Raw genomic sequence first — 18,596 nt, forward strand, 5'->3', positions numbered from 1 at the left:
AATGTGTTTCTTCACAATTATTAAATAAATTATATGTATATACACATATATTCTTTTTAAGCAGCATAAGTTTTAGTTTTCTTTTAATTGTTTTGTTTGATTTTTCAATTTATTGCCTTTTTAATAGAATTGTTAAAAATAATTATAAACAATTGTTATACAGTTACATTTACATAATTACACAATATAATATATATTAAAAAATATACATATGTATGTAGTCAAAGTTATTGTATTTCGTTTTATTTTTCTTTTAATGTGTGATTCTTCTCGATTCTTTTAATTTCATATTCTAACTACGTGGACTTGTCGCGTAATCAACCAATTGTTTTTTGTATAAATAATTATATATGTATATATATAAATATATTTGCAGCCGTACATAAATATATTGGAGAAATATACTTAACGCAAAGAGGCTAATCGAGCAAATTATATAACTCTTCTATATAATTCGCTGTTGTTCATTTTTTATTGTATAGAGAAATTTAATAATTTATTTTTATCATTTATAATGATAGCATAGGTAATGATGTAAGTTTCTTTAATTTTTAAATAATAATTTTTTGTATGTGATTAAGCAGTGTATAAGGGGTACAATACAAATTGCCGTTCATCAGAGTCCTCCGCCAAATAATAGATCATCATTAAAGTTAGGCATTTCTCCAAAGACTTCAATTAAGATTATACGTCACAACTAGCAGGGATTTGCTCTCAGCAAAATTGCAAGGATTCGTATTCCACTTATTCGATCTAAAGTGAATATGCTTAAATATTAGATTGTAAACCAGACATCGGTTCAATTAACTTGATATAAAATAGCAAAATAATTGGTCTGAGTTAATCTTTCGAAATTTTTGTAGTTCTCTGTTGAACGAGCGTTTTGTATGTAGGACCTAAATACCATTAACAACTTGCGTTTACAGATAGTCATCATAATATATTATGTAGCTTAAGAAATGTACATAAATTCTGAATTATTGGCAGACTGTTAGGCGTCACACGACGGCACGGCACAGCCGCAATGCGTGAGTGTTCTTCTTTTCCTTTATTTAGTCTAATCCCCTTCTCCCCCTAATCCCTTGCTGATCAGCATCGTCTAGTGCCCTTCCATGTGAGTGATGTATTGGTAAGCGATTTGAGTGTTGTGTGTGTGAGTGTGTGGCAGTTGGAGTATTTGATCATTATCATGGGCTGCATTGAACAGAGAAAAACGCATAAGTTTAAGAATTATGAATTATTTCAATTATGTTGTTTTTTTTTGTTAATAATGTTGGCACTTACCAATTGCCAATTGTTTCTTGAGTGTGTGGTTGAAATGATGAAAATCAATAGCGAAACGAAAATGCGTAATTATTTCTTTTTCTTCTCTTTTCTGAAAGGGAAAATCAAATATGATATTAATAAAAATTATATTAATGTTTAAAATTATATAAGAACATATGCATGTTGTAAAAATGAAAATAATATATATTCTGATCATATATAGTATATATATATAGCCAAGCTATTTGAAATGGACAGTTGACAATAATGTTTAACATAAAAATTTTGCATTTGACTCATTTGCTCACATTTGGGGCGAGACATTTTAAGGTCTGAATATCTATTAAATATTGCTTTTGTATGTTGTTGTTCCTAAAGTTGTTCTTGCTGTTCTTGTTGCTTGGCTCCAATGTGCAATTGTTGCTTGTGATTGTTGTTGTTGCTGTCTTTGATGCTTTTGTGTCATCGCTAAGCGAAAATTGTGTTAAGAATTGCATGTTTAGTGGCTTTTGAAATAGGAGAACAATTGCCGCCAGGGCGCCAGACAACAGCAGGCGCCATCGTCGAACCATCTGTAAAAATTCAAGAATTCTTCTTTTTGGTTTTTGCCATTTTGCTTGCTTGATTTGAAACATAACGCAACATAATAGGGAGAATGCTGAAAACAAGCAGCATTTGCATATGAGTTGTCCACATGGTTAGCATGATTCTTATATAGTATACGTCAGTGTGCGTGAAATGCCTGTGAGTGTGTATGTGTGTGTGTGTATGTATAACTTATGTTTTCTTTTTTTAACAACTAGGCCACAATTACTTTGATTATCAAACAGAAACATTAGAATATTTGTATGGGTGTGCGCGCATATGACTCAAAGAGCTCTAATCATATAACTTGTCATACTATAACTATGTTTATATATATGTATATATTAGGTATATATTAAAATGTATTCGCTTTATAAACGACTTTACCAATTTTCATGTATATTTAGAATGCATTTAGGCAAGGTATAAACAGTAAACATTACTACATTTGAACCACATTTGTGTTTTGTTTTTGCTAATTTTCTTGTGATCTAATTTTTTCGTTAAACGCCAAAAATTTTTGTTTACTACAAGTGCTAGAAAAATTCTTTTTCTGTTTATCATTATCTTTTAAACTAAGCGAAACTATGCCTTCTTACGATTCTAATAATTTGTTACTTGGAGTTTTCACAGTATTTGTGTGGATTTTAAAAAACTAACATAAAAAAACATGTGTTAACATTAACTAATTATATTAGGATTCGCATTGAAGTTTTAATTGCTAACGCGCAACTCTTAATTCTGAATTAATTCATTATTGCTAAGTTTTAATCTGACAACACGTTGACATTAAAGCTTTCTGCATGGTATAAAAATTACAGTATTGATGGGAGACAAACCCCTGGAACGTACAATTAATGCGAAGCGCAACACAAAACATTTAAAACACGGGAAGGTTTGTATTTACAAAAAAGGTTATGAAAGAAGACTAGCTGACAAACACAACCATTAACAAAGCAACACAAGCTGAGGGTTGAAACGAACACAGAAAACAACTGAACAACACGCAATTAACGAGAAAAGTAACTTATTGAGGGAGTGTATTGCATTAAACCACACAAGCTGAGAAAACTCCCATTACGCGTCAGCCAATGTCCTGCTGGGCATTGCCGCTACTAGAGGAGTTCCTGGCTCGCTGTTGCTGACTATACCTGCTGTTGGTTGACTGCTGAGGTTGCTGCTGCTGCTGCTGCTGTTGTGACTGTAGCGGCTGCTGTTGAGTATTAATACTTTGCGGCGCTGTGGGCATGTTAACCGAGCCCATAGGGAATGTGTCCGCATCTTCCTCAAGCGTTGGCTGTGTTGTCAGCTGACACTGCAACTCCAATGGCTGTTGTTCGGCCAACAGCTTGGCGTTTAAAATGCTTACATAAGCCTCGTAGCGACGTAGCTAGGGAATTCATATATTAGTTAATAGGCATTTTAGTCAGTTGTCTATCAGCACGCACCTCATATTGTAAGTAGGCCTCCTTCTCTTTGAAGTTCTGCAGGGGCAAGCCTTTGCTAGGCACGGGCGTCTTTTGGTGCTCCTTCAGTTCATGCTTTAACTGGGTCACTTGAAGCTCATGGGAATCAAGCTGCTCCTTCTGCAAATTTGGGTATTAGCAAATTATTAATAAATATTGCAGTCATTATAGAAGTGACACCCACCATCGACAGTTTAGTTTGTGCGCTAGGCAACAGCGGACGCTGAAAACGCTTTTGACTGCCCACGCCACCTTCTAGAGGCGGAGCCGAAAACGCTGCGCACACATAGTTAATGGTCTCCACCCAAGAGTGTAGCTCTTTCGAGTCGCTTGTCTGAAACAGATACTCGGCCTGATCGGCTGTTTGTAGCCGGAACACATGTTGCTTTTTAGTGTAGTCGTTGGCCATCGTGGCCAGTGCGTGATGTATGCGTATAGCATTATGCAGATTGTCGGACATCTGTCAGGATTACAGCGAGGTGTTAAGCAAATTGATTCTCATGACAGCAACTACGCTACACTTACTTGACTTTTACGAAAGCCGTGCTCGTCCTTGTGCAGATATAAAACAAGATCGCGCAACGTTATGAAAAACATTTTCCACGAGCGTTTGCCAAAGGGAGCTGATTTTGAAAAAAAATTAAAACATGAAAGGATTTTTCTAAAGAATTATTTACTATTACTTACTTTTCTTAAAGCTGGTATCATAACAGCATTTACGCATCACATAGCCCTTTTTATATTCTACTGCCGTAGCCGATTCGGGAGCATCCAGGAAAGGATTCTGGCTGATACCAGTCAACCCGCTATTGTTGGTTGCCCGCTGCTGTTGCTGTTGGTCTCCTGTCTCTTCATCCCTAAAAAAACAGATCAGATCAGCTTAATGCGAATCTAATGCTAATTGATTAATTGAATTGCTTACAGTGCCCATTCCAGCGGCTTCGTTTTGATGGCCTGATACAAATACTTAAGCACATCCTTAGGAAAGTTCTCGCCATCATTGAGATCGGCCAAATTGTCTACAAATTCAGCACAGCTCATTTTACGACTGATATTCTGGCCATGCAAATCCGTATTCAGCAGCATAATGGCGCATGTTAACGTGTGCACGGCATCCTGCGAATTAAATGTGCCGGGATTGCAGTCCAGGAAACGCTTTGAGAAATGTACCAGCACACGTTCACGCTCCTGTGTCTCTCCGGATAGTGAGAATTGCTGCAGAAATTCGCGCAGTGCCAGATCCAGAGATTTCTTATCAAAATTAAAATGCTTCAGATACTCGTCAGCCACAGCGCGGCTAAAGTCGTTGCTGCACATAGAATACAAAGTTAGTTCACGCCACAGATGATTATAAAAAGGTTCACAAACTTTTTGCTGAGATGCCGCGATACGTCGCTCTTCTTGAAACCATCGAGAGAGTACAGTCTTTTGGCCAGGCGTATGGCCGAGGGCATGTCCACGGCCTTGGGCGAGTAGTGATATGAGTGGAGCGATTCTACATCGCTGCCATCATCCGAAACGGGCGGCGACCCATCGCGTGCACCACACGTTGTGACCGGCTCCTCTGTTAGTGTGTTGCCATCCTCTTCGGATCGAGTGGCGCTGCTGGTGTTGTTGCTATTATCCATGCCACGCACTTGTATGACCAGCTTGTGCTCGGACGGTTCGCGATCTCGCTCCCGTTGCTGTTGCTGTGCGCGCAGTTGTTGCTTCAGCTGCTGTTGTTGCTGACGTTGCTGGGCCGCCGCATCGGAGACAAGAATAGTGGAGTCCGAGTCGCTGGGATCGCTAAGTACCATGCCGCCTAAAATATCGCGAGAACTTAATAAATTATCGTCGTCTTGATAGTCGGGACTAGAGATATTTGAGATGGCCTCTGAGACGCTCTGATCGTTGCCAAAACCACCACCACCACCACCATTAGCACCATTAGCAGCACCACCATTTGGGCAGCCCAACAGACCCGGCATGGCAACAGATGACTGTTCGCGCTGCAGTTGCTGTTGCTGTACTTGCTGTTGCTGCTGTTGCGCGCTCTTTGAGCCTGAAGACGACATAACGGACGAGGACACCGACGTGGGCGACGCCGGACTGCCGGCTGCCGAATTCTGTGGCGATGAGCTAATGGAACTTGAATGGGAATTTGAATTCGATTGCTGACCGTAGTATTGCTGCTGGTGCTGCTGCAGTTGTTGCTGTTGTTGCTGCTGCTGTTGTTGTTGCTGCTGTTGCAGTTGCTGCAACTGATGTGGCTGCAGTGGCGCATTGTAAGTCCACACGATGCGATCGCGATTCGATGCCTGCATTAAATAAACATAAATTAGCAATGGCTCAATATATAGGCATCAAAGTATGTATATAGAGTATATCGTATATTTGTCTAAAAAATATTTTTGTTTTTATTGTTTTCTTTTTTTTTTTAGTTTTCCGTATGCCGTTGCCCAATCTGAGAGAGAGCCCTAAATAATTGCCAAGTGTAGCCGTTTGTGTGTCGCTTCGTGTGTTCAGAGTATCTGTGTGTCAGTAAGCTTCAGTTTTGACTACTTGCTGTCTACATACAAACGTTTAGCACAACAGGCAGGCAACAAAACATAAAATATTCGCAAATGATAAACACAGCAAATCACATTGATTAATTTTGTGCATGCCATGCTTAACAAATGGCAACCTTTTTGCGTAAAATATAGTTTAATTTGTTGCTGCAGCCGCTGCTTGTTGTAGCCGTTGTTGCTCTTGCTGTCGCCGTTGCTGCTACTGCTGCTGCTGTTGTTGTTGTTGTGGCTTTGGTTGGTGTTGCTGCTGGCGACAATTCTTTGCACTCATTGTTATTGTTATTGTTGTTGCTCGGCTCGGTTTTGTTGTTGTTCAGCGCCGCCGACGAGTTGTTCTTAATCGTTGATTCAGTTGTTGTCGACTAGTTTATTTGTTTTATTTATCAAGAATTTGCAGATATATAGTAAAAGTTCAGGTAAAATGCGAATTAACAGAGAAAACGAAAGGAAGGAAGGAAAGAAAGAAGAAACACAAGTAAGAGTAAGATAGACAAGATAGAAGTAGTTGTTAATTGTCGTTCAGTAGAAAATTAAATAGTAACGAGTAAAAAGTAACGAGTAAATAGTAACGAGTAACAAGTAACGAGTAATTAAAGTGGGAGAGCTCGATGTATGATGGGTTTACAAACATACGCAAGATACAGCGAATGATATATACTACATAGATTATGACGGATATGAACAGTTCTACGTGGTTACATCATCATAATCCTACTTATATAAAAGACAACAACCACATCTATTTTTACAAAACACAAACCACTTAAATAACGACAATCTACTTTAGGCATTGTGACACTGTGCGTGTTCTGGATCTGAAAATTCACAGCTATCTCTGTATATATGTATATATATACATATATCTATATATATATATATATATGTTGGCTTTTAGGCTAGATATGTGCCGGCTTATGCAGGCCTCTCTAAGTTTATTTACATGATTCTGGGGCTTTGGCTAGCTAAGCCTCTCTATTGATCCAACGCTTACCTGCGAATCCTCCGAATCGTGGCGCGTATCCAGCAACGTATTCAGGGAGCTATTCACATCCTCGTCGATATCAATGGGTATCACAGCCGCAATGCCCTCGCGCTGTACCTGCTGCAGATGATCTTCAGATTTGCTGGTGCGAAAACCTGCAGCATCACACTTACGCACCACATGTCCATTGTGGCGACGCACCACAACGCCAGCGGCGTTGTTGCTCGACTCGGCTGCCAGTGAGCTCGGCTCCGGACTGGTTGGCACCGAGCTGGCTGTCTCCTTATCGATTAAAGGCGCCGACAATGAAATTGGCGAGGTTGGTACCGAGAAAGAGGTCTCATCCTGGCCTAGGCCTAGGACGGCCTCACTTTTAACCGTCCCCGACGAGTTGGACGTGGAGGCGGAATGGCCAGCAGTGGTTCGTGCCACACAATCAACGGCATCTCGATTACGCTGCAACTGCTGCTGTTGCCGCATCACGCTGCGCTGCTTGAGTGCGCGCATGCGTTGCTTGGTTGAGCCGGTGCCCGAACCCAGTGAATTTGTGGAGTACTCCTCATCACCGGCATCGTTGTCTTCCTCATCGTAATCATCATCATCGTCATCAACCAGACATTGTCTATCGCTATCATCCTCGTCACCGCGACCTAAGCCACTTTGATACGTTTCGATGTTTGTGATGTCATAATGTGTTTGATCCTCTTCGCGTTCATCCTGATCCGCTTCCAACTCATCTTCGTTTTGGTAGTACTCATATCGCTGTTGTTGCTGCTGTTGCTGCTGCTGCTGCTGCTGTCGATAGCGCTGTTGTTGCTGCTGCTGTTGACGTTGCTGCTGACGTTTATTGTCACCGTAGTCTGTCGTGGCATCATCATCACGCTCCAGCTCCTCACACATTAGCAACGTATCGTTGGTCAACGAATCCCGTCGATTATAGCTGTTATTGATGCTATCGCGGTGCTGCTGCTGCTGTTGTTGTTGCTGCTGTTGTTGTTGTTGCTGGCTGCGCTGCAGCTTAGCCTCACGTTTAATGGAATCCGAGCTGGCCGTATTGGTGGGCGAGTCCACTGATGATGAGGATGTGGGCGAAGACTCGCCGGATGCACGAGGTGCTAAGGCACCATTGGCACGGGCATTAGCGACATTGCGCTTCGGAAAGTCTCGCAGACTGTCCACCTGTAATTGAAGTTACAATAAATATCAGAATATAAATATATGTGGCATAAGAACTATTTGCGGGCGTTACCTTCTTGGCTTGCGTCGTTATCAAATTACTCGATTGAGGTGTTCTTGATAGATTCAATATTAGATCTCCGGTCATCATATAAGCCTCAAAACGCGGCGCCTTCGCCGGCTGCGGAGGTGCCGAGTTAGGTTCCGGCTCTAACTCGCGTTCCGTGTGGCGCTGCCGCGTGGCGGCTGGACTGCCGCTGTAGCTGTTCGAGTGCTGCAGGGGCTGCAGGCCGTTGCCGTTGCCGTTGGCTGCTTTCGTTGGTATTTGGGAGGGGCGTGGTCGCTTATGCTGCGGCGACTGTACTTGTGGCACTGGCTTGGGGGCAGCGGCTTTCAGAGCCTGTGGAATGCGTGAAGGTCGAAAAGTTGGCGAGCTGGCACCGCTCCCTGCTGCAGTGGGGGATGTTGCAATGTTGCTGTTGCTAATGCTCGTCGTAATCGTTGTGGATTCCACCATTTGTATCTTGGTCGAGCTAGCGGAAGAGTTGCGGCTGTGCGTGTGTATTGTGGTAGTTGTCGATGCTGCAGCAACTGATGTTATCGCTGTTGTTGTTGGCGAATTCTGGCGCAGCGATGGCAAATGCGTGGGCGACTTATACCGCAGCGCGGGCGAACCAGCATTTGTGGGCGTGGTTGCCCCCTTCTGATACTGATTCTGATTCTGACGCTGATTCTTGGGCGAAGCGGCGTTTGGGCTGCTGCTATAATCATAGATATTGATGGGAGATTCAATGTCCACGTAATGTGGACTATGCGTATTGGCCAACTGCTCTTTAATGCGCGCTTTCAGCTTGGGATCTGTAAAAAAAAAGTGATACAATCATAAATTGTTGAGATTCTGGGCTAATTCTATGCGTCACTTGCCTCGTTTCAGCTCCAAGGTTACTAAGTTTTCCGACAGGCGTAAACATTTGAGCACTGCAATTAATTCGAAGATTAGTAAAATTGATTAAGGTCAGACCCTGCTGCACTTGCCTTCCTTCGTGGTATGCCGATGCACATCGATGCCATTGACTTTCAATATAACGTCGCCCGCTTCGACCTGTAAAATAGGAAAAATTCAAATTTAGTAAATATTCACAAAAATTTTAGGGTTATTTTAGACATCTAGTTAGAATCGAAACAAAATAGAACACCAAAAAGATTATTGATTTTCCTTCAGTATAATATATTTATAAATGTTTTTTTTTTTTGCCCCGGGGCGATGGAACACGCGGATATACATGCCCGTCAGTCAGTCCAACTTGTCGGCACTTGTAAACTATTTTTAATTCTTATTCGCATCAGCGTGTCAACAACGATAACAACAAAAACAACACAAATAAAAAACAAGCGAATTGGCATTGGCGCCTTGTTCGCCTGTTCGCTTTGACGTCAAAAAAAATATTATTTGATGAGCTCTCCATGGGGGGGGTACGCACTTCTCTGGCCAATCCCAGGCACATAGTTTAGTCAATACATTTGTCAGACGTGCTGCTCCATGTGGACGCTACTTTAAGCCGAACAAATTTGGGCGCTGCTCATGCAAAATGCAAGCGACTTGAAATTGCTTTTATTGCATAATTAATGGCGCAAAAGCGACGACACAACTACTCGATTTTATAATTTAGAAATGTTTGTTTCAGGAGTGACACTACTGAAGATTTTGCTTGTTTATGTTTAGTTTGTTGGCTTGCAGAGATGCCAATAAGTAAACGGAAAAAATTGCACTAATTTATGCGGTATGTGCAAGTTTTGTTCACAATAGACCTCAGATGAGCGCAGAGTTGCATGAAGCTCTGCCTTCATCTGACATGCATAACAAAGAGAGCGAGTGGGAGAGAGAGGAAGAGAGAGCCGTCGGCAAAGAGATGCAACGAAGAGAGCGAATGTAGCGGGCTGCTGTAAAATTCAACGCCATTGAAATGTTGATAAAAAATTAATTTCAAGTCACTTGATTAGCGGCAAACAGACCTAGGTATGTATGCGTGTGTGTGAGCATTTACGTAATATTTCAGATATAAGCGAAACCACATCAAACAAAGAGATAAATTAATGGCTTAATGCAAATTTAATGTTGAGAAGGCCCTCCCGGACTTTCATACATACAAACACACACACACGCATACATTTGCATAAAAGTGATAAGCCATTGTCTGCGTCGCAGTCAAAATCTCATTAAAGGCTTACACAAGTCTCCAGCATCATTTTTTAATTTGCGTCTAATTCGAATACAGTAAAAGGTTCGCATTGTAAATTAACAACACACAACAGCACTTCCCTGTCTTATGCACATATAAACACAGCCATTCTGATAGCATTCTGTAGAATTTGGTTGCAAATTGATTTGCCTTCACGCCGCCTCAACACCTTCATGATTTTCTATCCCGGCTATGTCACGTTTTCATCTGATGCCTTCTTCGTGTAATCTTAAACTTAATATATAGTTGTTGTTCTTGTTTTTGTTGCAACCGAATGGGCTTAAGAGTGCCGTCGTGAGCGCATGCAAAATTTGCTCTCGCAAAAGAAAATTCATTTGCAGTCACAATAGTCAGAGTTGCCAGACTATTGGCAATTAAGCCAATTGAAACGTTAATCGCAATCAATAAAAACATTAATAAATAAGTTGTTCATAAGTGTGTTCGTAAATTATAGTACTTAAAGGTAGCAAAACAAATGCGTTTAAATTAATGTTATTCAAAGTAAACACTGATTGCGTCTAGAATTATGGCGCCTCGTATCGGTTTAATTATTTTGGTCAGGTTTCATTTATCTTCTACCAAATACACTTAATTCCTCAATTAGTGTCAAGCTCAATGGTAATATCGTCATTTATTTCGGTTGCTTTGTTTTACGGTAGTTGTCTTTTCTTGAACTCATATATTCAATGACTTTTTTGTTGACTGTAAATCAGTTTATTCTGCCAGCAATATCAATTAACAATAGCAACTATAGCACACCCACCCAATCACAATCAGGCCAGCAAGCAGGCTGAATCGTTGGCAAGTAGGCAGGTAAACAAGCCAATGAATTGATTGTATTAGTGTCAGCGCAATGCCATCGATGACGACGTCGACGACATGGCGTTGACCTAGTCAAGTACGAAGCGATGCGGCACGAACATTGCCTTCACCGTTATGCGAAGGCATTGGGACGGCTACCAGTGGCTGCAATCTAGAGTTGAGGCGCTGTCGTGTTATATATCGTATCACGAACTGTAAACTGAAGGAGACAACAATAAAATAAGAAATGTCTAAACTTTATTTGAATTTTAAATAAACATTAGATAGTGTCCTACTCTAGCAAAACTTTCTTACACATCACTCAATAATTTATTTAAACAGAGACAACAAATTTATCGAAAATCAATGTGATATTTGAAAAGTAAAGAAGGCTTTGCCTGGGCGTTAAACAACTTTGCCAGTTGCAAAATACTACATCCATACGCTAGCAGTGCCAGTCAGCTGTGCTACCTGCCACAGTGACGTCCATACATACATTTCTAACAAGGTAAGCAAGTACAAAATAGGGCAACGGTGCGATTAGGTGGGCTGCTCGCTGTGGGCTATGGGCTGAATAGCTGCCGGTTGAGACCATTTCACACTATTATTCTACTAATAGCTTTGCCATTCTGTTTAAACGTGATTTCTTAGTTTTTTATTTGCAACTGCAGCGACGTCGCCTTTCTCTTTCACTTGTGCTCATGGCGTGAACCATTGTGAATACAATGACCAGTGCAGAGTCACAGAGCTGTCTGTCATTTATCATCAAGCTTGTCAAGCACAGCCGTCAGTTTGTTAGTCTGCTTTGACGTCTCATTTGAATAGACTGCATAATTTGATTTGGCTTGAGCGTATCCCTAATTCGCGCTCTCATTTATTTGCGCTCATTCAAAATGTTGTCAGCTCTGATGTTTGCATGTGTGAATGTATTTCGAACGACCTTGCCAGCGATCTGAACTGCTGTCCATTGTGTGTTTCCCTTTTTCAAATCATAAATATAAATCAAGCGAAAAGTAAACAAATAATCACTAAAACGTTGTTTTTACCAACACATTTACCGCTTTAGGTAGGTAGCTAGCTAGGTGTGTAGGTGTGTAAGTTTGTAGGTGTTGTGCAATCGGCTAAAGGGCGGAAGTCGCAAATGGAGATATGGCATCGCTTTCGTCGCGCTTAATTATGTCAATTTGAGTGCCGGTTGCCCCCCTTTTGACATGATGTTAATTCTAACGCTATTTTATGTTTACATTTCTATTTCACAGAAAGCTGCTTACGAGCATTCGAATTAAGTTATTTACGCGCTATGCGCTCGAATAAACTTGGTAAATATGCATATTTAAGGCCATAAAATGCCTTTTACCGTAATCCGTAATTCAAATAAACCGTATCGCTATGCTCTAGAACAAGTTTTTTGCGCAACTTCTAACTGAAGGTAGAAGAAGTACTTAGACTTGGATTTCAATTTTTACGACAATTTCACAGCTGCTTAAGTTTTTACCTAGTTTAGTGTGAATCGCAGAAATAAACTTTAAAAAAAAAAATGGTAGTCCATGCTATGGGGAAACGTAGACGAAAAAAATAAATACCAACCTAGGCAAAGGGGAATTAGCACGAATTTTAACCCCTTCTCCTCCCAACAATATAGCAATCTGACCTGTATTTGCATTGTGCAAAGCGAAAACACGAGCAAACCAACCACCCAGGAATTTTTTTTTTCAAATCGAAGAAAAACAAGTTTATTTTCGGTGCTCATTTTGTTATTGATTCGCGCTCGTATTCGTTTTTGCGACTGCACTGTAAATATATGCCGAAATAGCTAACCAGGGCATTAGAGGTGGGGAACCAGCCATCCAGTCGATTACGCCAAGCCAATCAGGTAGCCGGCCGGCTCGTCGGCCACTATGCGTCTAATTGAGCATTCTAAAAGCGGCAAAGGGAATGCAAACAAAGAAAACCAAAAACAAGGCAACGAAAACATAGACACATACATACACACACACACACACACACATGCGAAAAGAACTCGAGACGGATGACAACTACAAGTGCTGCCACTCAATTCGCAGCCAACAGACAGCAGCCAAGTGGCAACACCGCCAGACAAAGTGCAGCCATTTATACTCATGTGTGCACATTACGTACATTACGTACCTCTACCTACACAGATACATTAACAAGAAACTATAGTGTTGCTTTTGTTGCAGTGTTTGAGAGCGTCTTTTGTGACGCTTGGGCGCACACAAACAAACACTCTTTTTTAATATAATGCTTAGATTTAGCGCAAAGTTTACTGCACACTGCGCTTTCTTCGGCTGCTTTTTGCATGCCGAGTGCCTTATGCACTCATTGTTCTAACTTATTATTTCGTAAATGCTTCTTGCTGTTGTTGTTGCGATGTTCGCTGTGGCGTGTCGTGCAACGAACCGCAGCGTGCGCTCAACGCCGCCGCCAACCTCTTTAAGGGCCGGCCGCCCCCCCACTCAGCACAACACAGCTGAGCTTAGCTCAGCTCATCTCACCACCCCACATCACACCTCACCTTACCTCAGCTTACCTCACCTCAGACCGTCTCACCCGTTCAGCCGCCATTAAAAGCTAACTTAATAAACGCGCGCATTTTTCATTTCTTTTTTTTTTTCTTCCACTTTTGTAATTCAATTAAAGCGAATTGACTTTATAGTGTGTGCACTTTTGACTTCAGGCTTAAAGCAAAGAGAACGGAGCAACGAATAAACTCTCTTTGGCCGGTCGTACGCGGAACGTTGACATTTATCGAAATGGCAAAGTGTCTCGTGCAAGTTGGTTCTGTCGTACCGTGTCGTGACCTACCCACCAAGTCGTGTGCTACGCACATTGAACCCACAAATGACAGTTTTATGTTTTCTAGAGCTTGAAATTTGTAGCTCTAGCAAACTTAACGTTCATTCAATGACAATTTTCAAAATGTGTGAAGACATCAACACAAACATATATATATTATTTATATATATATGGATACTGTCGGGTCGGCAGACTACCCAATGCATCTAATACAATAGCTTGTTCATATGTATGTGTGTGTGTGTGTTTCGTGTGTAAAACTTGCACTTAGACAACAAGAAAAAATCAATATAGCCTTGTAGTTATTTTCTTTTGTTCCTTTTGTTTGTCCGGCGGTCGGCGACAATTAATTGGTTTTCAGGCAGCACAATAACAAAAGTCGTTAGTCACTTCCAGTTAAAGTCTAATTAAGCTTAGCGTTAGAATTTTGCAAGACCGTGCTGCCAGACGTACACAAAACCTGAGTCTCACTCATGACAAGGGGCTGGCAAGGAAGTGGGCGAGGCAGATTGTGGCCACAATAGATGTATATGGCAGCCGCTGCAAGTGGATGCGTTCAGCGTGAAATGTTGGTGATTAAAGCTGTTAATGCGGCCTTTGGACCAGTTTAGAGGAAACACAAACACATACACATGCACACAACACACACACACACATTCGCATATACTTGCAATTGAAATGGGAACAGTCCTCATTCTTAAAACTCGCCTCCATTTGAGCTACGAACAGTTTCAAAGTGGAAATTAAAAAGCAATTTAGTTAGGAACGAAAAAAAGATCTACCAAAATGTAGAACATCCAGGAATTTGATTAATGACATTGTGTATATGCACGTTAAAGCCTCTGGCGATGTTATGATGAAACTAATATAAGCACGCAGACTCACAAGCACACATTTATGCACATTCAGGTGCGATTGTTTATAGAAAATGAAATCACTTAGGTGGAAGTAACATTTGATATGTTCAACAAATTAACAGTTCTTTTGTTATCCATCCCAGCAATTAATATAAATTACCCATGTGTTGTCGTATCAAATTGTGGACAAACAAAACCACGCGTACACACGCTCTCACACAAATGCATACAAAGATGAGCATTAGAACTGCCAACGAACAACAATAAGTAGAATCACAACACAAAGTGAACACACAATGCAAAAGACATGAAAAAGGGTATGTTCAGCAGACCACTTTATACTTTACTTTTTATACTTTATAATTAAAAAGAATTAAAATATATTTTTGTAAATATTACAAACTTAAATACAACATTTGTTATATAATTCTTAAGTATTAAATAAATACCCAAAGTATTATCAATGTGTAACATAGTTAAATACATTGAAACTTATTAATATTTTTTTTACAACATCTGGTAACATTTACTTATTATAGATACATTTTCTTATTATTAAACTATCGCTTAACTCACGGTCCAGCTCTGATATTCGGAGACAATAGCCAACAGTAGATATTTATACATGCATTTTATATGCTTGCATTCGTACATATTCATATAAACACACATATATATATATATAACAAGCATGGAGTGTGAGATTCACAACTCATTGAAAAATTGTGCACCCAGAACAACAGAAGAATAGTCACAGCAAAAGACAAACAAACGTAGACATCGCGCGAGATAGCGCGACAAAACTAGCATCCCCTCTGAAAGGAACAACAAGTTGTAAGCGAAAGCGATAATAACAAATTGAAAAAGTGCGTGCCGGTGTGTGTGTGTAAATGTAAGTGTGAGTGCGAGTGCGATTACAACGCCGGCAGCGATGTCGACGAGTTGCTTGCTCTGTTAGCGTCTACGTCGACGTCGACGCTGGCCACGTTGCGGCTGCAAATGTTGTTATTGTTATTTTGCTGCTATGACTGGCTGACAACTTTTTTTATATGTACATACACACACATAACTTGTATTTATTTGTCAAATTACTTAATATTTAAATTTAAAATTCCAAACACGTTTTTTGCATTCGACTCTTTGGGCTTGTGTTTCTTAACTCTTTTGGCTTTCACACTTTTCTCTCTTGTTGTTTGAGTCGATTGAGTCGTGCGAATAAATTCATTTCTAAAAAACCAAAAGCCGCACTCGAAAGCAATAATAATAAACGTACACTAACATTTTGTTGCTTGTTTGTTTTTTGATTTTAATTTTTTTTACATTTGCTGTGTCTGATAATTATGCACGAGTCTGAGCGTGTGTTAGTAAGTGTCTGTGCCTGTGACTTTGCATGTGTATGTATGAGTGCGACTTATTTTTAATTTTGTCTTTTTTTTGTCTTTTTGTCTTTGCTTTTTATAGCTGCGCTTTCTTGCTTTTACTGTTGTTTTTGTTGTGGTTGTTGTCATTGTTCGATTACTTCGCATTTCTTTTGAATAGAGTTGAAAATCCAAATAATTTTCAATGAACTTTATGGATTTAACATGTGCAACACGTCCGATTCCGTCTAATGCAACTCCGGTGTACGTGAACATATCCCTAACTAACCATTTCCGACGGTTTTGTGATTTCTAACATTTCTTTTCAACTTAATTCTTGAGGGATTGTCACATGTATATATATATGTTTGTATGCATCTAGGCACAGTCGAATCAATGAGTAAACCCCTGAAGACTCAAGACTAATTATAGCTCAGATATGAAAGGTAAGAGATAAGAGATTCTTTTACAGATAACATTGAATAAACAAAAAGGCAGCGTCAGCTAACCTCTTAGCTATTTAAAGATTTCTTATCATTATGCGAAGATACTTAAAAGGAACTTGGATGCTAAATAATTCTGAATCTATTATGCAAAAATATATTTCAGACACATCTTTTGCGTCACGATTGTACGGCACAAATGATTTATTGCCTTTTAGATACACAGTTATTGAAATGAAAATGAAAACTTTAGCAGATATAGCAAAATGAATTGCCAATTCTGATTTTAGTTGCACACAAACATATACTTATTTGTATGTTTGTATTTCCTCATTTTATTTTTATTAAATTGAAATCGAAATGAGCAAAGCGTTTCATGGGAATTTCAATAACAAAAGTAAATAGAAGCGAAACCCTAATGAAAATTGATACATAGTGTTACTTCTTGGTGTGTGTGTGTGTGTTTGTGCGTGTGTATATGCGTGTTCATATGTGTATGGCCAGTCGGTGCCAGCGCACCCATTAAAATAGCAAGTGACACGATGACATCACAGTGGGCGTCATTGAAGATGGGCAACACCGATGACTGCGTCGAGGTCGCGTTTCGCGACTTTGCCTGCTAAATTGAGTGCTTTTTATGCACACACTCTTACGAAATCTTTAAACGTAAGAACTGTGCCTTTCTACAGCGGCACATGAGACACAAAAAGGGGGTGGTGCAAAATATATTCACCATTTGGGTCTGTTGCGCTGCGCCCCGGTGGTTGATGAAGTCATAGGGCAGTCCCAAATGGGAATACGGCAACGCCAAAAGTAGGATAAAAGCTTGCGGTAGAAGAGGGACTCAGAGTGCAATATTTAAAGAGGCACAAAGCGGGTGAGAGTTGAAAGTATGTACATACATATACATATGTATGACTATTACTTACCGCACCACAGTCGGCGGCCGGCGAATTCTCAACAATGTCGTAGATAACATGCGGCGGTCCAGTTGTGCCGAGCAGCGAAAACCCGAAACCGGAATGCTGCTCACTGCGACTGCGACGCAGCACCACTTTCAATTCCTCGGTCATTGCGCGACGTTGACGTTGTCGCCCACTGCTGCTGTTGCTGTTACCGCTCCCTGTGCGGGTGTGTGTGTCTGTGAGTGTGTTGCTGCTACTCTTTGCTGACCACCTGGAACTGTTGACCGTTGCTTACTTCGGTATTTATGTTTTTTGTTTTTTTTTATTTGTATTTAATTTGCCAACGTGTTTGACGCTGTCGTCATTTGCACTTTGTTTTAATATTTGTGGCGTTCTTCCCTCTTGCAATGCTTGACTGAAGTTTTGGGCTTGGCTGTCGCTGCCGCCACTTCACAACTTCTTTGCGCACTCATTTACAATTGCTTTTATTTCACTTACACGCAGGCACAAACGCACACAACTGCACGCACGCAAACGCAGACACAAGCACACACACTCACACTCACAACACAAGTACAACTTATAAATTGACTGCTCGTATTTTGTTGATCATATTTTACAATTCAATTGCTACTCAGGCAACATCGCAGCTTTCTTTTAACGCAATTTTTCAGCATTCGCATCTACAAACACAAAAACTTGTTAAAGATTTTCGGTGTTTTTTTGAGACTTTTTCTCTCTCCACTTTCAATACTTCGCCGCAGTCGCTGCTGCACGGCTGCCACTGGAGCGGCTAGTACTTTAATTAATCATTGCGGCGCGGATTTATACATACTGCTAAGCCATTAACATAAGCTCTATCTTATTTTGCATTAATTTAATTAATTTATATTCGAAAAAAATTGATGCAGATGCGCGACTCGCGAACCGAACACCACGGACGCCTTTCTGTTGTTGTTTCAGCCTATCGATGTTTAATAGCCGCATTCATTTATTCACCTAGGTATGCGAACGCATATCGATTGCAGCATTTATTCGATTTTTTACAAGACCGTATTTTATTATCGTACGGGACCGCTACTAAATTTAAGAGTTGCGCAAATCTAATAGATGTAACGAAATTAAATTAAATAAAATTAAAAGATAAG

General features: G+C 40.4%; 1 protein-coding gene across 5 annotated transcripts; it reads right to left on the reverse strand.

The window, feature by feature from the left end:
* Positions 1–432: 432 nt before the first annotated feature.
* Positions 433–18,360, reverse strand: LOC111595893 (uncharacterized protein DDB_G0290301). Of its 5 annotated transcripts, none has more exons than XM_023309831.2 (14): positions 17,473–18,360; positions 9,063–9,129; positions 8,952–9,005; positions 8,101–8,885; positions 6,861–8,030; positions 4,686–5,617; positions 4,240–4,626; positions 4,005–4,174; positions 3,843–3,940; positions 3,502–3,777; positions 3,300–3,437; positions 3,003–3,241; positions 1,285–1,375; positions 433–1,194 (listed from the first exon to the last, which is right to left on the reverse strand). In XM_023309831.2, exons 1-13 carry the CDS (start codon positions 17,614–17,616, stop codon positions 1,354–1,356), a joined length of 4,482 nt encoding a protein of 1,493 aa, XP_023165599.2. In that variant the 5' UTR covers positions 17,617–18,360; the 3' UTR covers positions 433–1,194; positions 1,285–1,353. The 5 variants fall into 5 exon arrangements, with proteins under 5 accessions (XP_023165599.2, XP_023165596.2, XP_023165601.2 ...); XM_023309833.2 differs by lacking the exons at positions 433–1,194; positions 1,285–1,375 and adding an exon at positions 1,764–1,924 and having other exon boundaries at positions 4,686–5,121; positions 5,479–5,617; XM_023309828.2 differs by lacking the exons at positions 433–1,194; positions 1,285–1,375 and adding an exon at positions 1,575–1,838.
* Between the last annotated feature and the right edge of the window lie 236 nt (positions 18,361–18,596).

This window comes from Drosophila hydei, unplaced genomic scaffold (genome assembly GCF_003285905.1).
Source record: "Drosophila hydei strain 15085-1641.00,03,60 unplaced genomic scaffold, DhydRS2 tig00008119-arrow-pilon, whole genome shotgun sequence".
Lineage (NCBI taxonomy): Eukaryota > Metazoa > Arthropoda > Insecta > Diptera > Drosophilidae > Drosophila > Drosophila hydei.

What these genes read in the sequence shown, in the direction of transcription:
- LOC111595893 (XM_023309827.2), bottom strand. Translation starts at nt 17,616, where the DNA reads ATGACCGAGGAATTGAAAGTGGTGCTGCGTCGCAGTCGCAGTGAGCAG. An exon ending in TAACGACGCAAGCCAAGAAG is followed by an intron (nt 8,031 to 8,100) that starts GTAACGCCCGCA and finishes CTTCAATTACAG; the next exon opens with GTGGACAGTCTGCGAGACTT. An exon ending in CACAAACTAAACTGTCGATG is followed by an intron (nt 3,438 to 3,501) that starts GTGGGTGTCACT and finishes CCAAATTTGCAG; the next exon opens with AAGGAGCAGCTTGATTCCCA.